The sequence below is a fragment of the Rhincodon typus genome, chromosome 24 (genome assembly GCF_021869965.1).
Source record: "Rhincodon typus isolate 14 chromosome 24, sRhiTyp1.1, whole genome shotgun sequence".
Classification (NCBI taxonomy): Eukaryota; Metazoa; Chordata; class Chondrichthyes; order Orectolobiformes; family Rhincodontidae; genus Rhincodon; species Rhincodon typus.
The window spans coordinates 46,686,758-46,709,310 of NC_063355.1; the positions used below are offsets into that span (position 1 = coordinate 46,686,758).

General features: G+C 44.0%; 1 protein-coding gene across 1 annotated transcript in view; it reads left to right on the forward strand.

Moving 5' to 3' along the window:
• The window catches only part of dnah10 (dynein axonemal heavy chain 10), a 218,269-nt gene that overhangs the window by 49,835 nt on the left and 145,881 nt on the right, over positions 1-22,553 (forward strand). The window contains exons 15-21 of the mRNA XM_048611770.1: positions 3,881-4,047; positions 4,750-4,901; positions 5,456-5,620; positions 5,714-5,921; positions 13,677-13,833; positions 14,736-15,215; positions 18,956-19,114. Coding sequence (XP_048467727.1) covers positions 3,881-4,047; positions 4,750-4,901; positions 5,456-5,620; positions 5,714-5,921; positions 13,677-13,833; positions 14,736-15,215; positions 18,956-19,114 — 1,488 coding nt within the window. The remainder of the gene's footprint in view (positions 1-3,880; positions 4,048-4,749; positions 4,902-5,455; positions 5,621-5,713; positions 5,922-13,676; positions 13,834-14,735; positions 15,216-18,955; positions 19,115-22,553) is intronic.

The following is a 22,553-nucleotide window of genomic DNA, read 5'->3' on the forward strand; positions in this document are numbered from 1 at the left end:
GCTGCCTGGCCTGCTGTGTTCCTCCAGCTCCACACTGTGTTATCTCATTTCTGAATACTGTACTCAAAATGTTAACTTTGTTTCTCTTTTCAGAGATGCTGCCAAATCTTCTGAAATGGGGGAGGGGGTAGGGAGCTCAGAAATAAATAGAGAGGAGGGGTGGGGCTAGGGAAGGTAGGTGGGATAGTGATAGGTGAGTGCAGGTAGGGAGAGGTGGGGATTGGCCAGTGAGGTGGGAGGAGTGGATAGGTGGAAGAGAAGATGGACAGGTTGTGTCAGGTCAAGGAGGTGAGGATGAGAGGCAGGGTTGGTCATGGGCTGAGGCCATGGGTGGGGAGATTTTGAAACTGGTAAAGCCCACATTGAGACCTTTGGGCTGTAAGCTCCCAAGGCGGAATATGAGGTGCTGCTCCTCCAGTTTCTGGGTGGCAGCATTGTGACACTGGAGAAGGCCAATCCAATGTATCATTCTCTGCCACTTCCGCCACCCACATTCCGACCCCACAACCAAAAATATATTTCCCTCCCCGCCCCTATCTGCCACTCGTAGGGACCGCTATCTCATTGACTCCCTTGTCCACTCCACACTCCCCACTAGCCCCACCACTCCCGACATCTTTCCCTGCAACCGCAGGAGGTGCTACACCTGCCCCTACACCTCCCCCCTCACCTCCATCCAAGGCACCAAACAAACCTTTCACAACAAATAGAGGTTCACCTGCACATCTGTCAATGTGGTCTATTGCATCCACTGCTCCCGATGTGACCTCCTCTACGTCGGTGAGACCAAGTGGAGGTTCGGAGACCTGTGCTCTGTTCGCAACAAACGACAACACCTTCCAGTTGCAAACCATTTTAACTCCCCCTCCAACTCCCTGGGTGACATGTCCATCCTGGGCCTCCTCCAGTGTCACTATGATGCCATCCGGAAACTGGAGGAGCAGCACCCCATATTCCGCCTTGGGAGCTTACAGCCCAATGGTCTCAATGTGGGCTTTACCAGTTTCAAAATCTCCCCACCCCTGGCCTCATCCCATGACCAACCCTGCCTCTCATTCCTGCCTCCTTGACCTGACACAACCTGTCCATCTTCTCTCCCACCTATCTGTTCCTCCCACCTCACTGACCAATCCCCACCACTGCTTACCTGCACTCACCTATCACCATCCCACCTACCTTCCCCAGCCCCACCCCTCCTGTCTCTATTTATTTCTGGCTCCCTACTCCCTCCCCCATTTCTGAAGAAGGGTCCCGACCCGAAACGTCAATTTTCCTGCTCCTCTGATGTTGCCTGGCTTGCTGTGTTTCTCCAGCTCCACACTGTGTTATCTCTGACTCCAGCGTCAGCAGTTCTTACTATCTCTGCTGCCAAATCTGCTGAGTTTCTCCAGCACTTCCTGTTTTCTTTTCAGATTTCCAGCTTCCTCATCATTTTGCTTTTGAAAGACACTATATGTTGGGGACTGCTGATTTATAGGAAAATGCCGTATAGCAATGACTGAGAATTCACAAGCAATTACTTTCCTGCAGGCCTTCCATACATACCTTCATTTAGCATCAAATAAAGCAACTGGACAATAAGTAGTTATTTAATAATTGTTTTGTATTGAATATGGTATTGTAAATTCCATGGAGGCCTTTGTACTCTATATTACCAATAATCATTTGTTTATACCATAAACTCTCCCGGAGTAAGAACTCCTAGTTTATGTTTTGTAAGACAGAATATGAGCCCTCATGTTTACAAATTATTAACAAGCTGTATCAACTGTACCATGAGAATAACATCTGTTGGGATGGCGCGTTGAGATGGGAACATTAAGGAATCCTGTGGCATTAAAGGAGCATTGCAGATATCCAGAGCTATTCTGCTGTGAACAAGCCACTGAGCAGAGACTAAACACCTATTGCAAAAATGCAGGAAGACCAGGCAGAAGAATAGTTCACCTGGGCACTCATTCACAAGTCATTATATGTGGCAATGCAGGTTAATGAGACCACTTACAAACAAAGCAAGATCTAGACTTGATTTCTAGAGGGGTAAATTTAAAAGCAGAGAAGTGATGTTAAACACATATTGAACCTTGATTAGATCATACATGGAGTAATGTATGCAGTTCTGACCATCCTATTGTAACATATATAGAGTCAAAGGTTCATACAGCACGGAAACAGACCCTTTTGTCCAACTCATCCACACTGACCAGACATCCCAATCTGACCAAGTCCCATATCCCTCTAAACCTTCCTATTCGTATACCCATCTAGATGCCTTTTAAATGTTGTAATCCACCACTTCCTCTAACAGCTCGTTCCATACACGCACCACCCTCTGCGTGAAGAAGTTATCCTTAGGCCCTTTTAAAAATTTTCCCCTCTCACCTTAAACCTATGGCCTCTAGTTTTAGATTCCACAACTCTAGACCTATTCACTCTATCCATGCTCCCCATGATTTTATGAACCTCTACTGGATCACTCCTCAGCCTCCGATGCTCCAGGGAAAAATAGCCTCAGCCCATTCAGCCTCTCCCTATAACTCAAACCCTCCAGTCCTGGCAATGTCCTTGTAAATATTTTGTGAACCCTCTCAAGTTTAACAACATCTTTCCTATAGAAGGGTGACCAGGACTGTATGCAGTTTTCTAAAAGTGGCCTCACCAATGTCCTCAACAGCCACAACATGACATCCCAACTCCTATACTCAATGTTCAGACTAATGAAGGCAAACATGCCAAAAGCCTTCTTCACTACTCTGTCTACCTGCGATTCCACTTTCAGGGAACTATGCACCTGCACCCCTAGGTCTCTTTATTCAACAACCCAGGGCCCTCCATTAACTGTATATCGAGACACTAGAGTAAAAAGATTCACAAGGATGCTACCTTGAACTGAGAAGATATTCTTATCAAGAAAGAGGCTCGGTTCTTTCTTATTTCTAAAAGGATGCTAAAGGGTGACAAATACAGATCTTTAAGATGATGAATGGGACACTTAGAGGAAAATATGTCCTCTTGAGACCAGAACTAGGGGCCATTAATATAAGGTCATCACAAATAAACCTGATAAGAAATTCAGGAAAATGTCTTTATCCAAAAAGTGTTTGAATTATGGAACTCATTACCACATGGAATAGTTGAAGCAAGTAGCATAGGGACATTTAAGGGGATGCTTGACAGGTACGTGATGGAGAAAGGAATAGAATGTTCTACTGATAGCATATGGTGAGGAGGGTGTGGAGGAGGCTTGTGTGGAGTATTAACATTGGTATGAAACTGTTGTTATTGGTGGCTTGTTTCTGTGGCAATGGGCCAATGTAACACATCAGATGTCTTGAAGTATTTTACAGCCAATGAAGGACTGTTGAAATATAGTCACTGTTGTAATATAGAAAGCATACTGGCCAACTTGCACAGCAACTTCTGCAAACAACAGTGATATAATGGTCAGATAATGTTATAGTTGTAATGTTGATTGAAGGCTGATTATTGACCAAGATCCTGGGATGATTGAAATGGTGCCATGGTATCTTTGATGCCCACTTTAAGAAAAAAGTCAGGGCCTTGATTTAACATCTTATCTAAAACATTCTAGTTCCAACAGTGCAGCACTCCCTCAATATTACAATGGAATGTCAGCCTGGATTTTTTGTGCTCAGTTTTGAAATGCAACTTTCTGACTCAGCGCTGAGGATGCTACCAACTAAACTATTGCTGGTACTGTGTTGCTAAACACAAATAATTTCAAGCAAATTGTGGCTGTCATATAATTTACATACACAGTTATTCTTATGCTAAGTATAACATGTTAAAGCATAACCATTGTTATTCTACATCTTTTAATCTGCTGTTTCTCAGTGTTGACTTTGCTTCTCTAATATAGAATTTGACTGTTCATGAGGACTGGTACGATGTCAGTTCCAAATTTGAAGTGAATTTTTCCCCAGAACTGCAAGAAATTATAATGGAGTCCAAGTATATGGAACAATTAGGATTTCAAATACCACAACTAGCCAGGAATGTGGCTCTTCAGGAACAAAAGTTTCTCCGGTATGATTTTAGCCTAAGAAAACAACAGCACATTTGGACAATGGAAATAAATGATCTCATTCTATCTGCATTCTCCCACCTTCCTTTGTCCATTGGGATGTTTGATTCAGAGAAAGCTCCTTAGATGCTCCCAGTCAGTGTGACTTGTTCATAAACAGATTACAAGGCAGTCCTCAATATAATGGGAAAAGAACACCCTCTCTTCCCACAAGCAATGAGGTGCATTTAGACTTTATTGTGAAGCTGTTTTGTTTCAAGCATGAATGAAAGTGCATATACATAGATTTCCCACAGCTTCAGAGCATCCTAATATGCTGTATAGTCAAAAAAGTACTGTTTGAAGTGTTGTCACAGTAACTCAGAATGTTTGAGTTCTACAAATCAGCTTGGACACTTTGAAATCTTGCCTTCGGAGCATCTCCCGAGAGACCAGATTGGGCCACAGTATAATGAAAGACGGTGCCATACTAGAGCACCATTCCCTTAATACTGCACTGGAGTGTTTGTCTAGGTTTTGTGCTTAAGTCTTGGAACTGGGTCTTCAGAACACTATGTTTGAGTCACAAGTAACAGTGGTATGAACTAAACCTATTTGACCCTTATTCAGAGTGGCTGAAGCCAGCTATTCTTTCGTATAGAATACAATTCACTGATTTTGGTGCAAGAATAATGCAGTGTATATTTTACAACTTGGGTCTTTAGGTACACCACTGGACTAAGAAACATGCTAAATCGTTATGCAAAACTGATGGATTCCCTAAGTTCAGCAGAGACAAAACTCATGACAGAACATATTCGAGAGCTTCAACGAGTTATTCGATCAGGTTATAAAAGACTAAACTGGAATTCATTAGGTAATATCACTAATTTTGTTCCTTTTGTATCAGCATTTGGGTGGTCTGATAACAGCTGTAATTGCTCTGTCATCTCTTTCTAAATGAGTTCCAGTGGAAAAATATACTACAGTAGAAGTTAGTGGTTGCCCTCTTCCTACCTCAGCCTTGGATTTCCCTTTACTGTGTTGCACAGACTTCTTCCTTGCTAAAGACAGTTGCATTATATTCATTTAACATCTTATCCATATCCCCTACCTCCATCCATCAATCCTTTTCTGATCCCTGCTCGCTCTCACTCCTCTTCTGATCATCTATTTACTGTGATTGAGTGCCCCCAGGAAGCCCGCAAGCGATTACGATGTAAAATTGTCATGAGAAACATTGTCTCCTCATCTCCTCTGTTTTAAAGTCACAAATGATATAACTAATGATATGATGATTGTTGCTCTTGAAAATAATAAAATCAACAATGAGACTTAGGAGAAAAAGATGCTTTCCATTTAATGTACATCAAAAATGCTACTACTATATGATGCGATTAAACTAGAAAGTTTGATTGTTATTTTCAATAGGTATTCACGATTATCTTGGTCGCTGTGATCAAGCAATTGGAAAATTTGAATCCCTTGTAAATCAGATCCATAAAAATGTCAGAGACATTGCAACAAAACTTGCAGCGATAGAGTCGGCAGATCTCTTTAAAAGGCCACCACCCAAATCAAAAGAAGATCTTGCAGGTATTGTAGAATTATTTCAAAGTTTGGAAAACAGTATTGCTAAGGTGTAAAATTTTCACAAACAAAGTGAAATGTTCTGGTTGTCTGTCTTAGGAGTAAAGGAATTTTATGAGTACGTAGAACAGGAACGAACAAAGGATATCCTGAATTTAGTGAGTAAATATAAAGCCATCGGGCCTTTGCTGACAAAAATGGAAGGTCTCGTTTTCCACACCAATACTGGGAAGGCTTCAAAAATGGCACTGTACTACAAATTCTGGGAGCGCAGAGTTTATGACTGTCTCATCAAAATGATTTCAAAGTAAGTATAATGTTGTTTTTGAAATGGATGTGAAGGTAAATGCTGTGAGACTCTTAATGTAGAAACACATTTGACAGAATAGTAGTTTGGGTACACTGAGGGCTGTAGTCTGTTCCTTCCCCTACCACATAAATTTGCTCACTAGAAAATGTACTTATTTTGAGTGATTCTTTTTTAACATTTCAATTTTATTTCTGTTTCTGTCTGGTCTTTATGATTGAGAGAAGTGGGGGTGATTTGATATGGGTTTATACCAGTAAAATAATTATGGTTTCTGTCACAATATTAATGGAAAGGTAACATAGTCTTGTTCTATTGATTAGTAATCCAGAGACACAAACTAGTGATCCAAAAACAAATGTTCAGTTCCTACCATGGTAACTGGGAAATATAATTTAAATTGAATAGATGTAGAATAAAAAGCTAGTCTCAGGATAGTGATCTTAAAATCCTGAAAGGGACTTCGAGTGGGTTGGGAGGAATCCAGTTGTCTTAGATCATGTTGGTACTAAGTCATTGATAGGACTGGCAAGGAGCTTCTGCTGAAAGATGTTGAATTTTTGGAAGCTAAACTTAAAAGAAGAACCTCCAAGATAATAATCTCAAGATTACACCCTGAGCCACAGGCATATTGGCTCAGGGTAAATAAGGAGGTAAATGTGTGGCTTAAACATGTGTGTGGGAGAAATGGATTACAGTTCATAGCACACTGACACTGTTACTGCGATAGAAGGGTAGTGCTCCAGTCTGACAGAATTCACTCGAATCATACCGGGACAAGATTAGGGTTGTAGAGAAGGTTTAAAATAATTTTTATGGGGCAGGTGTTTGGGGGTTTATGATGTGGGTGGGAGGGTGGGGTGTGGATAGTGGTGGTGTCGATGAGTGGGTGGGGGTGGGGAAAGAGGAAGATGATGGCTTATAAAGTAAAAGGAGATGGTAGCGTTACAGGGGACTATTTTGGTAATGGTGCCCAGAGTGTTGCAGAAAGCATAAGGATACAGGAGCAAATAAGGTCAAAGGGTGAAAAAAGATTAAAAAGACAAATTAAATGGCTCTTAAATATGCATTGCATTTGGAACAAAATAAATGAATTAACTAAATATTCACTAAATCACTAAATATTCAAGTGAATGTGAGTTTTTGAAAAGACAGACAGGAAGGGAATGGTGGTGAGGTAGCGTGCAGGAAGGGAACAGTGGTGGGGAAGTTTGGTTAGTACAAGATGAAAGAACTCAGGAAACTGGAAAGTGAATGAGTTGTCAAGGCATGAGCTATGCTTACTTGCAATTGCATTTAGACCAGGACTTTCAGAAGTATGCTACAATTAATACCCATAAGGGCATGTACCAATATACGAGACAGTTTTTCGGAACATCATCAACCTGTTCAATTTTTCAGCAGATAATGGAGAACATCTTGCAAGGTCTACCTCAGGTCGCCATTTACCTAAATGAAGTCCTGACATGGAAAACTTAGAGAACATAGATATAGTCCTAAGGCATTTTTCCAATGCAGGCGTATGCCTCTGAAGGGAAAAATGTGTTTTCCAGGGTCCTGCCAAGTGACCTACCAAGGCTCCCATTGGAAGACAAAGTTAGGGTGATCAAAGATGCCCCAGCTCCTCACACCAGTATAGGAGCTTAGGTAATTTCTGGGTCTGGTAAATTATTACGGAAAGTTCATACACAGCCTAGCATTCATCCTGGCACCATTGTATCAACTCCTAAAAAAGGGTCAGCCTTGGAAATGATCTTATAGACAGGCCTAGCTTTCAATGAAGTAAAGAAGCAACTATCATTCTGTAATGTGTTGGCACACTGTGATCCCAAGAAAGATTTGGTATTGATGTGCAATGCCTCCCCATATGACATTAGGGTGGTATTAGCTCACGGGTGGCCCGCTGGAGAGGAACGCCCAATAGCTTATGCATCCTTCTTGGACCCGGAGAGACTGGCTAACATAGAGGATGGCGTCTCGTTATGGGGAGTGAGAGTGATTGTTCGAAGCAAAGATCACCACAAATACTGGCTGAACTCCACGAGGGACATCCAGGGGTCTCCAAAATGAAGACATTGGCAAAGTTATGACTGGTGGCCAGGCTTGGATGCAGACATAGCTGCATTGGCGGAATAGCCCCAAGAGTGTCAACAAGGCCAAAAATTACTGCCAGCAGCTTCCCCACACCCGTGGGAATAGCCAGGTAAACCTTGGACTTTGTTGCATGTTGACAGTGCCAAGTCCTTTCATGGGTTCAATGTTTTTAGTCATTGCACATGCCCAAGCAAAGTGGCTGAATGTGTACAGTGTCCATTTGTCCAACACTGGAGCGACACTCAGAGTCCTGGAGGTAATTGTCACAGATAACGGGCCATCGTTTACCAGCACGGACTTTAGTTACTTCCTAAAATCGATAAGGACTTATTAGGACAGATCCATACCACCCATCATCTTCTAGCCTGGCAGAAAGAGCAGTCCAAAATTTGAAGACTGGACTTAAGAAACAGCCTATAGCCTCACTAGATACCAAGTTGTCAGTTCTTGTTTGATTATAGAACCACACCACATTTGACTACAGGGATAGCACTGGCAGAGTTGCTAATGGTTAAAAGACTCTGCACCAGGCCGTGCTGGTAAACGATGGCCTGTTATCTGTGACAATTACCTCCAGGACTCTGAGTGTCGCAAAAGATGTGTGCAGTTTTTCTATCGTCGCTCCAGTGTTGGACGATTGGACACTGTACACATTCAGCCACTTTGATTGGGCATGTGCAATGACTAAAAACATTGAACTCATGAAAGGATTTGGCATTGTCAACATGCAACAAAGTCCGAGGTTTACCTTTGATATTTGTGGACCTGGAGGGGACAGTGAAATGGCATCAGGAACTCCAGTGCCGAATGCAAAGGTCCACCAAGCAAGAGAGACAGTTTGATACAGGTGACAAAGTTTGATGAGAGAATCATGGAAATGGTTAAGAGGCATGATTGATGTGATATCAGGACCAGTGACTTATAAAGTTTGGATTGGTAGGACTATCCTGAATAAGGATGTGGACCATTTGAAAGCTACACATTTGCAGACTGTGCAGGAGCAAAGCTTGCCCTGCCTTTGGAGCTTTCAGAAATATTTCAGGGACCCACTGATTCATCCTCTCCGTCAAACATTGTTGAGTCCTCTGAATCGACACTTCTGCATCCGGAAGAAGGGAGTGAAAGTCTACCAAGGCACTATAGGCACAAGAGGCGAACTCCTGTTCGTTACCCAGTGTTAAAACACCCCAGGAGGCTCTGAAATGAATCGGATAGCTATGTGTCTGTAGTCTGAGTGGGGGAGGGATATAGTGATTGTAACGAGGTCCGCCAGCTGGACCTCATAGAATAGGAGTTGACTTACTGGGGCTGTTAATCAGGTCCAATAGGGAGACCTTGCTGATATAACAGGATGAATGTTAGGAATATTGAGCCCCTGGAATACCTAACTAAGGGAGAGGCAGTGACATAGAAACATAGAAGATAGGAGCAGGAGGAGGTCTTTCACCCCTTCGAGCCTGCTTTGCCATTCATCATGATTGTGGCTGATCATCCAACTCAATAGCCTAATCCTGCTTTCTCCCCATAACCTTTGATCCATTTGCCCCAAGTGCCATATCTAGCCACCTCTTGAATACATTAAATGTTTTGGCATCAACTACTTCCTGTGGTAATGAATTCCACAGGCTCACCACTCTTTGGCTAAAGAAATGTCTCCTCATCTCAGTCCTAAATGGTCTACCCCAAATCCTCAGACGATGATCCCTGGTTCTGAACACCCCCACCATTGGGAACATCCTCCCTGCATCTACTGTGTCCAGTCCTGGTAGAATTTTATAAGTCTCTTTGAATCACCCCTCATTTGCCTGAACTCCAGTGAGAACAATCCTAATCTAGTCAATCTTTCTTCATACATCAGTCCTGCCATCCCCAGAATCACCCTGGTAAACCTTCGCTGTACTCCCTCGAGAGCAAGAGTATCCTTCCTCAGAAAAGGAGATCAAAACTGCATACAGTATTCTAGGTGTGGCCTCACCAAGGCTCTGTATAACTGTAACAACACATCCCTGCTCCTGTACTCGAAATCTCCCTCACAATGAAGGCCAACATACCATGTTCCTTCTTTATCGCCTGCTGTACTTGCATGCTTACCTTCAGCGACTGGACACCCAGGTCCTGCTGCATACTCCCCTCTCCCAACTTACAGGCATTCAGGTAGTAATCTGCCTTCTTGTTTTTACTTCCAAAATGAATAACTTCGGTTTTATCCAAACTATACTGCATCTGCCATTGATTTTCCCACTCACCCAACCTTTCGAGGTCATGCTGAAGGATCTCTGCATCCTCGTCACACTTCACCCTCCAACCCAAATCAGTATCATCTGCAAACTTTGAGATGTTAGATTTTGTTCCCTCATCCCAATCGTTGATATATATTCTGAATAGCTGGGGTCCCAGCACCAATCCCTGTGGCACCCCACTAGTTACTGCCTGCCAATTTGAAAAGGACCCATTAATTCCTCCTCTTTGATTCCTCTCTGCCAACCAGTATTCCATCTATCTCAATATACTTCATTCAATCCCATGCGCTTTAATCTTGCACAATAATCTTTTATGCAGGACTTTGTCAAACACTTTCTGAAAGTCCAAATATACCACATTGACGGGCTCTCCCTTGTCAATTCGATTAGCTACATCTTCATAGAATTCCAACAGATTTGTCAAGCATGATTTCCCCTTCATAAATCTATGCTGACTCTGTCTGACCCTGCCACTGCTTTCTAAATGCTCCACTATAAAGGCCTTGATAATGGATTCGAGAATTTTCCCTACTTCCAATGTTAGGCTGACCGGTCTATAATTCCCTGTTTTCTCTCTACCTCCCTTTTTGAATATTGGAATGATATTAGCTACCCTCCAATCTGCAGGGACTGTTCCAGAGTCTATAGAATCCTGGAAGATGACCACCAATGCATCCACTATTTCTAGAGCCACTTCCTTAAGTACTCTGGGATGTAGATTATCAGGCTCTGGGGATTTATCTGCCTTCAATCCCGTCGATTTTCCCAGCACCATTTCTCCACTAATATTGATCTCCCTCTATTCTTCCCTCTCACTAAATCTTGCATTCTCCACATTTCTGGTATCTGATTTGTGTCCTCTTTTGTGAAGACAGAACCAAAGTATGTATTCAGTTGCCTAGCCATTTCTTTGTCCCCTATTATACATTCCCCAGTTTCTGTCTGTAGGGGACCCATTGTCAAAGGCTATCATTTGTAAATAAAGAGTGATTGGTGATGGGATGCCAGGCTCTGAATAGTTATTACAGTCCTAGTGATATTTGCCATCATGAACAATAACCCCTTGAACCATCACCTTGTATAATTGGAAGCACCATCAATTGCTAATTACCTCCAAGTAACATACAATCCTGACTTGAAAAGATAATGTCATTTCTTCAGTGTCACTGAGTCAAAATCCTGGAATTTGCTTCCTAACAGCGTTGTGGATGCCCCCACAACTCCATGCATTGCAGAGATTTAAGAAGGCAGCTCACCTTCCCCTTCTCAAGGGCAATTAAGTTTGACAGCAAATCTTAGCAGTGATGTCCAAATTTCACTGATGAATGAAAAACAAAACATTTTGTTGTGGGTTTATTTTGGTTAGTCCAGTTTCTGAACCCTGTAAGAGCCATCACTTTGTTATAGAGTTGTATCAAATTCTTAAGAAGTTCACATGTATTGAGTTTGAGTTTGCATGCTTGGAATGTAAAGGGACACTTTATGTTTGCCTCAGTCAGGAAACTTTATGTGCGAGTTAAGAAATTGATAGTAAATAGGAAGTGCTGGAGGTCTTAGAAATATAAAGGTGGATAAATCTCCATGACCTGATCTAGTGTATCCCAAGACCTTGTGGAAAGTTAGCAAGGAAATTGTTGGGCCCCTTGTAGAAATATTTGTTTCATCTATAAATACCGGTGAGTTGTGGGATGACTGGAGAGTGGCTAATGTTGTCCCTTTGTTTAAGAAGTTGATGGAAGGAGAACCCTGGGAACTATAGGCCTGTGAGTCTGACTTCGATGGTGGGTAAGTTGTTGGAAGTGATTCTGAAGGATAAGAATTATATGCATTTGGAGAAGCAAGGAATGATTAGGAATAGTTAGCATGATTTTATTTAAGGGAAATTATGTCTCACAAACTTGATTGAGTTTTTTGAGAAAGTAACCAAGAAGATTGACGAAGGCAGAGTGGTAGACATTGTTTGCTTGGACTTTAGTAAAGTCTTTGACAAGGTTCCACACGGTAGACAAATTACTAAAGTTAGATCACATGGGGTTCAGGGTTGGCTTAACAACAGGAGATAGAGAGGATGATGGAGGGTTGTTTTTTGGACTGGAGGCCTGTGACCAGTGGTGTTCCACAGGGATTGATACTGGGTCCACTCTTGTTTGTCATTTATATAAATGATTTAAATGAAAATCTAAAAAGCATGGTTAGTAAATTTGCAGATCATACCAAGATTGGTGGTGTAGTGGACAGTGAAGAAGGTTTTCTAAGATTAAAAAGAAATCTTGATCATTTGGGTTAATGGGCTGAAGAGGTGGAGTTTAATTTGAATAAATGTGAGCTATTCAATTTTGGAAAAACAAACAAAGTCAAGACTTATACAATTAAATGTAGGGTTGTGCGTTGTGTTGTAGAACAGAGAGACCTAGGCATTCAGGTATATAATTCTTTGAAGTTTGTATCACATATAGATAAGGTGGTTGAGATGGCATTTAGCATGCTTGCCTTCATTGCTCAGAACTTTGAATATAGGAGTTGGGACGTTACCTTGAGGATGCACAGGACGTTGGTGAGGCCCCTTCTGGAGTACTGTGTCCAGTTCTGGTCACCCAGTTATAGGAAGGATATTATTAAACTGTAGAGAATTCAGAAGAGATTTACAAGGAAGTTGCTGGAATGTAGCATTTGACTTATAGGGAGAGGCTGGATAGGCTGGGACTTTTTTCACTGAAGCTTAGAGGTTGAGAAGTGACCTTTTAAAGGTTTATAAAATAATGAGGGGTATAGATAAGGTGAATGGAAAGTGTCTTTTCCTTGGGAGGGGCGATTTCAAGACTGGGGGCACATTTTTTAAAGTGAGAGGAGCAAGATTTAAAAAAGACATGAGAGGCATTTTTTTTTTACACAGAAAGTGGTTTGCATGTGGAATGAACTTCCACAGGAAGTGGTGAATGCAGGTACAACTACAACATTTAAAAGACATTTGGATAAGTACACAAAAAAGAAACGTTTGGAGGGCCAAGCGCAGGTAGGTGGGACTAGTTTAATTTGGGATTATGTTCGGCTTGGACTGGTTGGACTGAATGGTCTGTTTCCATGCTGTATGACTCTATAATATTATCCTTGCTAGTGGTGCCCACGTTGTGTGAATGAGTAGTTAACGTGAGCAGTCCGCAACTCCATCATGAGAACAGGGGCCGGTTATGATTCAGGAGGACATTAACCAACACCAATTCAGCCCAACCAGGAAAACATGTGACTTTATTATTGCTACAAGTAAAACACGTATTTTATTTTCTCGTGGGACATGGATGTTGCTGGCTGGCCAGCGTTTATAGCCCATCCCTAGAATAAAAATTGAACCTGAACAGGGATGCTGTAGTTGCTTGCTCATTTGTTCATGTCATGTCTAAAGTCATCAACTGTTTCTCTGCAGAAATCTTCAACAGATTAATGTTTCTATTCTTGGATCCAATCCCCTGTTCCAAGTTGAAGTCCACCTCTCTGCCCCTGAGATTGTCCTAAAACCCACTGCCTCTGAAGTTTATCAGCTGACTCTCCAGAACATAAAAGACTGCGTGGAAACAACTAAGGTTAACTAAAATTGAATACTGCTAACAAAAGACACTTTTTGTCAAAGCTTTTCATCTTGCACTCATCAGGTCAATATTCAATGTCAACATGGAGGACAACAGCATTTTTATACTGTATGAGCAGGATTTGTTGATTGGTTTGTTGGCAAATGGGCTTTGAGTGATAGAGGCATTGTTGAGAAGAATGCTTCATTTAGATGATGACTGACAGCTATCTGAGTGCACAATGAGCAGTTTCAACAAAATGTGTGTTCTTACAGAATTAGATGTAGTTTATAATTTTTAGGGTTTTTTTATTATTTAATGGGCTGCACTGCCTTTCAGGTGGCTTCCACATACTTCTACTGTTTTAATATTACACAGTGCTCCAGGTCTTCACACCCCCTTAGCTGGGCTGTCTTTAATGTGGAGTCATCTGGGATAGTAGAATGTGCATTGTACCTTTTGTTGAGAAAGAATGCATTTGAAATAATAGGAGATATTGCCATGATGTCACCAAGTGAATTTAGTCATTGGGTCATTGTTGAGTCTTTGTCTTAGTGTTCACCTATATTCCTTCCTGCACAAGTTCACTCTTCATTCTAGCAATTTATGCACAGAATTGGGTAAATCAGTCAGTCTCCCAGCCCAAATGCATGTTTTGTTAAGTTCAAGGGACAGTAATTGTGATTGATTGAAATAATAAAAAACAAGAAAAGGAGCAGTATTAAACCATATAGCAGGTCAAGTTTGCTCCCCCATTCAATGCGATCATGGCTGACCTTGGGCTTCGACTCCACTATCCTGCCTGCTTCCCGTATCCATTGATTTTCTGAAAGACCATAATCTTTCTGTCAGTTGGTTTGGTTATTTTGAGCCTATTAAATGCAATGTTTTAATTGTACTTCTTTCATGTGTTTTAGCTATTTGTACGGTGGATGCATGGATCCTGCATTGAATGTTCACCACAGTATGTTGAAGGAGATGATGAACCAATCATCTTCAGTTTTTACAGTGACATTTCTCAGTATCCACAGATTATAGAGCAAGCTGTTTCTACCAGTCAAAACCTCCAAAAACTTCTTGGTTCTTTGAGCAAGTATCTGAATCGCTGGAAGAAGTACAGATCCTTGTGGAAGATGGATAAGTCTATTGTTGTGGATAAGTTTGCAGCGAGGAATCCTTCTTGCGTTAGCTACGATGAGAAGTTGCAGTTTTACACCAGAATCAGTGAGGAGGTGGCAGAGCAGCCAATGGTGAAAGATGAACAGTGTATTCGGCTCCAGTTGCGACCCTTGGCATTTAGTGTCCAAGAAAATGCAAACTCATGGGTACATTCCCTTGGGTATTGTCTAAATGAATCTGCCAAACGGGAACTCTATACTCTGAGAAATGAACTAGAGGTAACTTTTTAACTTAAATTATTAGAATTTATATTTTTGTTTAAAATATACTTTTAAAAAATAACACAAAAGTTATGCCCTGAGCAAATATTTGTAAGGGGAGAGTTGGGGCCTTGATTGCTTAAACATTGTATTATAAAACTTCTAGAACAGTTCTGTTTCTCATATAGTGACAATGTGTATATAGACTGTGTAACTTTTTCATATGAAGCAACAGTATAGATTATAGCTAACTTGGGTTACATAGAATCATAGATTCCCCACAGTGTGGAAACAGGCCATTTGGCCCAACAGGTCCACACTGACCGTCCAAAGAGCATCCCATGCAGACCCATCCCCTACCCTCTCTCTGAATTTCCCACTGCTAATGCACTTAACCTACACATCCCTGAACACGATGGGCGATTTAGAATGGCCAATCCACCCAATTAGCACGTGTTTGGACTGTGGGAGGAAATGGGAGCACCTGGCAGAAACCCATACATACATGGGGAGAACATGCAAACTCCACACAGACAGTTGCCTGAGGTTGGAATCAAAACCCAGGTCCCTGGTGCTGTGAGGGAGCAGTGCTGACCACTGAGCCACTCTGCTGCCCCATCTACAAACTTACTGGCCACCTCTCTTACATTCATGTCTAAATCATTTGTACATAGCACAAACATAAAGGGCCCCAACCCACTGGACACAGGATTCCAGTCACAAAAACACCCCTAGACCCTCTGCTTCCTGCCACACAGCCAATTGTGTATCCAATTTGCCAAATTTACTTGGATCCCATCATCTCTTATTTTCGCTATCAGTCTCCCATGTGGGACATTATCAAAAGCCTTGCAGAAGTCTAAATGGACTACATTGAATGTATTTCCCTCATGCATGCACCTGCTTACCTCTCTGAAAAACTCAATCACATTGGTCAGACAAGACTTCTCCTTAAAATAGCCATGCCGACTATTAGAGTCATAGAGTCCTACGGCACAGAGACAAACCCTTCGGCTGAAACCGGTCCATGCCGACCAAAATGTCCATCCATGCTAACCCCATCTCCCTGCATTTGGCCCATATCCTTCTAAACCTTTCCTATCCATGTATTTGTCCAAATACCTTTGAAATGTTTTTAATGTACTCGCTGGTAGCTCATTCCATATGCATACCGTGATTTGTTGGCGGAGGATAACCTAGAGCATAGGGAAATCACATTGTTCAAAAATTTGTTTGATTGCTTTAAATAGGCAAAACATCGGATTCTTTTCTGCATCTAAAACTTTATTAAAGTTTTGTATTTTCAATAAGAAGTGCAGTGTTGTGAATAAACACGCACCACAATATTAGAATTTAAAACGCAGAGACAGGCTATTCACCTCACGAGGTCTGGTGCCATTTGCTGTTTCATAATTTTTTAATTCATTCATGAAAAGTGGGGCATCACTGGCAGGGCCCAGCATATATTGCTTATTGCTTGTTGTCCTTGAGAAAGTGGTGGTGCGCTGCCATTTTGAACTGCTGCAATCTACATGGTGTAGATAGACCCACAATGCCAGAGTTTTGTCTCAGTGATGCTCAAGGAAGCGAAACAAACTCTGTAAAAAAATTGTCTCTTATCTCTTTTTTAACTCTCTTTCCTCTCACCTTAAAAATGTGCCACCTAGTCTTGAAATGCCCTATCCTAGGGAAAAGACAACCACCATTAACTCTATTTTTACCTCACATTGTTTTGTAAACTTCAATCAGGTTGCCTCTCAACCTCCCATGTTCCAGTGAAAAAAGTCCCAGCTTATCCAGCCTATCTTTATAACTCACACCTTCCATACCTGGCAATATCCTGGTAAATCTATTCTCCAGCTTGATAATATCCTTCCAAAACTGGGCAACCAGAACTGGACATGGTATTCCAGAAGAAGATTCGCAATGCCCTGTACAACCTCAACATGACTTCTCAACTCCTATACTCAAAGTACTCTGAGCATTGAAGGCAAGCGTGCCAAATGCCTTTTTAACCACCCTCTCTATATGTGACGCAAATTTCAAAGAATTATATACCTGCATCCCCAGGTCCCTCTGTTCTACGAACCTACCCAAGGCCCTATCATTAATTGTATAAGCCCTACCCTTGTTTGTCGTACCAAAATGCAATACCTCGCATTTATCCAGATTGAACCCTATCTGCCATTTTTCAGCCCGTTGACCCATTTGATCAAGATCTCTTTGTAAGCTTAGAAAACCTTCTTCACTGTCTGCTATGCCACCAATTTTGGTGTTGCCCTAAAACTTACTAATCATGCCTTCTATATTTTTATCCAAATCATTTATATAAATGACAAGCAAAAGAGGACCCAGAACCGATCCCTGTGGAACACTGCTGTTCACAGGGCTCAAGTCCGAAAAACAACCCTAATCCTAACCCTAACCCTAACCCTCCGCTCCACACTCTCCTCCAGCCCCACCACACCCAGCACTTTTCCCTGCAACCGCAGGAAGTGCTACACCTGCCCCTACACCTCCTCCCTCACCCCCATCCCAGGCCCCAAGAAGACTTTCACCTGCACATCTGCTAATGTGGTATACTGCATCCGCTGTTCCCGTTGTGGCCTCCTCTACATCGGGGAAACCAAGTGGAGGCTTGGGGAACGCTTTGCAGAACACCTGAGCTTGGTTCGCACTAAACAACTGCACCTCCCAGTCGCGAACCATTTCAACTCCCCCTCCCATTCCTCAGACAACATGTCCATCCTGGGCCTCCTGCAGTGCCACAACGATGCTACCCGAAGGTTGCAGGAACAGCAACTCATATTCCGCTTGGGAACCCTGCAGCCCAATGGTATCACTGTGGACTTGACAAGCTTCAAAATCTCCCCTCCCCCTACCGCATCCTAAAACCAGCCCAGCTCGTCCCCGCCTCCCTAACCTGTCCTTCCTCCCACCTATCCCCTCCTCCCATCTCAAGCCCCACCCCATCTCCTACTAACCTCATCCCGCCCCCTTGACCTGTCCGTCCTCCCTGGACTGACCTATCTCCTCCCTACCTCCCCACCTACACTCACCTTTACTGGCTCCATCCCCGCCTCTTTGACCGGTCTGTCTCCTCTCCACCTATCTTCTCCTCTATCCATCTTCTATCCGCCTCCCCCTCTCTCCCTATTTATTTCAGAACCCCCTTTCCCTCCCCCATTTCCGAAGAAGGGTCTAAGCCCGAAACGTCAGCCTTCCTGCTCCTCTGATGCTGCTTGGCCTGCTGTGTTCATCCAGCTCTACACCTTGTTACCTCCACTATTACTCTCTGTCCCCTGCTGTTAAGCCAATTTTGTATCCAATTGGCAAGCTCACCCTGAATCCCATGTGACCTAACTTTATTAATTAGTCTACCATGCGGAACCCTGTCAAAGGCTTTACTAAAATCCAAATAAACAACATTTACTACTCTGCCCTCATCAGTCTTTTTGGTAACTTCCTCAAAAAAAACTCAATCAAGTTTGTGAGACACGATTTTCGTTGCACAAAACCATCTCAAAATAACAATTCAAGGTAATTAACGTACAGTTAATAACCTGGAAGTACTGTTTTATTTTACATCAACAATTTATTGTAAAAGCCATCAACAGTTTTCTGTGGATGATGCCTGAATGAATTGCAATTAGGTTGTTTTAATTCAATGTTATTTGTTTTGGAAAAATTGCACACTGTGGGAAAGGCAATAGTTTTGTATTTGTAATTTTTGACTAATTTTCTTTTACCATTTACAGGAACTTTCAGTTGCTCTAAAGAGAGCTCCAGACTCTTTGGAGGATTTGAAATATGTACTAAGTACAATTGCCAAAATTCGATCCATGTCTTTAGCTGTAGAGCTGCGATTAAAAGATAACCAGGAAAGATATCGGACCCTAGCAATGTATAATATCTCTGTGAGTTCACCTGTCAGATTTTTTTCTTTAGTGACTACTATGATTTAATTTTTTCATCGTTTAGCCATTAATGTCTGTGTTAACAAGCAGATGTTCACCTGCACGTCTGCTAATGTGGTATACTGCATCCACTGTTCCTGTTGTGGCCTCCTCTACATCAGGGAAACCAAGCAGAGGCTTGGGGACCACTTTGCAGAACACCTACATTCGGTTTGCACTAAACAACTGCACCTCCCAGTCGCGAACGATTTCAACTCCCCCTCCCATTCCTCAGACGACATGTCCATCCTGGGCCTCCTGCAGTGCCACAATGATGCTACCCGAAGGTTGCAGGAACAGCAACTCATATTCCGCTTGGGAACCCTGCAGCCGGATGGTATCAATGTGGACTTGACAAGCTTCAAAATCTCCCCTCCCCCTACCGCATCCCAAAACCAGCCCAGCTCGTCCCCGCCTCCCTAACCTGTCCTTCCTCCCACCTATCCCCTCCTCCCACCCCAAGCCCCACCCCCATCTCCTACCTACTAACCTCATCCCGCCCCCTTGACCTGTCCGTCCTCCCTAGACTGACCTATCTCCTCCCTACCTCCCCACCTACACTCACCTCTACTGGCTCCATCCCTGCCTCTTTGACCTGTCTGTCTCCTCTCCACCTATCTTCTCCTCTATCCATCTTCTATCCGCCTCCCCCTCTCTCCCTATTTATTTCAGAACCCCCTTCCCCTCCCCCATTTCTGAAGAAGGGTCTAGGCCTGAAACGTCAGCCTTCCTGCTCCTCTGATGCTGCTTGGCCTGCTGTGTTCATCCAGCTCTACACCTTGTTATCTCAGATTCTGCAGCATCTACAGTTCCTACTATCTCTGAAACAATTTCAACCCCACTGCAAAGCCTCTTCTAAGGATGCTTACCCTGAAGAAGTTACCCTCCTCCTTCCGAAACAACCTCAGTGGATCTCTCTCCCACTGCAACTCTCTCGTAATCTCTTCGGCCTTGAAACTGCTCGACCATGTCCTGAAGCAAATCAGGTACTACAGCCACATCACCTTTCTTAGTACCTGCCTACGGAACCAGATCATCCCCAATGGACTACAGTCCACATTCAGGCCTTCCCAATTTGGCCCCAACCGTGACAATGTCTACATTCAGAACATTGAGATCCTTCAGAAGCGTTTCTCCCTGCGCCTCCTGAAACACACACTCGCAGCAATACGTCGGCATCTCCTGGCACTACAATCAAGCCGACCTCAGCTCAGAGCCTCCCTCTCCCAGACCTGCAAAGGATCTCTCCTGTTTTTTATTCTTCGTAGGATCCACAACCTGAACTCACAATTCTACTCAGCTTTATTGGAAACTAAAAACCGTAAGTATAGTAAACTTACTGGTGCCTGCCACCCAAAACGGGCCTATTCCACCTCCCAAATCCCCAACCCTACCCAGGACCTTCCCCACAATGTGCCCGCCACCATTGGACATGTGGCCACTGTCGGAGCACCCATGGATGACGTCACGTCTGCCGCCGCCAGGTACCCCACTTCCGGGACAGCGAACGCCATTGACACCGCTGCTAATGCCACTGCCTCCATTTCCGAGGCCAACACCATAGACACTGAGGACGCACCTACCATTACCGCTGCTGCTGCCGCCTACCCCGCTCCGCCCACCGCTGACGCCGCTCCGCCCACCGCCGACGCCGATGCAACTCCAACCACCACCGCCGACGCAAATCCGCCCACTACCAATGCCGACGTCGCTCCACCCATTGCCTCCACAGCCAGCAGCTCCAGAGGAGACAGCAGCACCCAGCCCTGCCGAGTCTTCACCATTCCCCCCAAACCTCCCTCTTACTGAGGACGAAAGGTCAGTCCTCAGTAAAGGGCTCACCTTTGTCCCCCTCCACCCACACATCAACGAATATCGGTCACGTTTGGACATTGAGCAGTTTTTCCGCTGCCTCCGCCTCAGCACTTACTTCTTCAATCGTGAGCCTAACCCTCCCTCTACTGACCCCTTCTCCTGCCTCCAACACACCCCCTCCTCCTGGACACTCCTCCAAGGCCTCCTACCCTCCCTTGACCTCTTCATCTCCAACTGCCATCGAGATATCAATCGCTTCAACCTCTCCACCCCTCTCACCCACTCCAACCTCTCCCCCGCAGAATGTGCAGCCCTCCGCTCCCTCCACTCCAATCCCAACCTCACCACAAAATCCGCGGACAAGGGAGGCGCAATTGTATATGGCATACTGACCTCTACATCGCCGAGGCCAGGCGCCAACTCTCCGACACCTCCTCCTACTGCCCCCTTGATTATGACCCCATCCCGAGCACCAAACCATCATCTCCCAAACCATCCACAATGTCATCAGCTCAGGTGACCTCCCAACCACAGCCTCCAACCTCATCGTTCGCCAACCCCGCACCGCCTGCTTCTATCTCCTTCCCAAAATCCACAAACCCATTATCTCTGCCTGCTCCTGCCCCACCGAACTTATCTCCACCTATCTGGACTCTATTTTCTCCCCCTTGGTCCAGGAACTCCCTACCTGTGTCTGTGACATCACCCACCCCCTCCACCTCCTCCAGAACTTCCAATTCCCCAGTCCCCAACACCTCATCTTTACCATGGACGTCCAATCCCTATATACCTGCATTCCCCATACAGATGGCCTAAAGGCCCTCCGCTTCTTCCTGTCCCTCAGGCCCGACCAGTCCCCCTCCACTGACACCCTCATGCGCTTAGCCGAACTCATCCTCACCCTCAACAACTTCTCTTTCAATTCCTCCCACTTCCTACAGACAAAGGGGGTGGCCATGGGTACCCGCATGGGCCCAAGCTATGCCTGCCTCTTTGTAGGTTACGTGGAACAATCCCTCTTCTGTACCTACACTGGCCCTAAACCCCACCTCTTCCTCCGTTACATTGATGACTGTATCGGCGCCGCCTTGTGCTCCCACGAGGAGCTCGAACAGTTCATCCACTTCACAACACCTTCCACCCCAACCTTAAGTTCACCTGGACCATCTCCAATACCTCTCTTTCCTTCCTGGACCTCTCTGTCTCCATCTCTGGCAACCACCTAGAAACTGATATCCATTTCAAGCCCACTGACTCCCACAGCTACCTTGAATACACCTCCTCCCACCCACCTTCCTGCAAAAATGCCATCCCCTATTCCCAATTCCTTCGCCTCCGCCACATCTGCTCCCAGGATGAGGCATTCCACTCCCGCACATCTCAGATGTCCTCATTTTTCAAGGACCGCAACTTCCCCCCCTCAGTGGTCGAGAATGCCCTCCACTGTGTCTTCCGCATTTCCCACAACTCATCCTTCACACCCCCTCCCCGCAATAAAAACCAAAACAGAATCCCCCTCGTCCTCACGTACCACCCCACCAACCTCTGGATCCAACACATCATCCTCCGACACTTCTGCCATCTG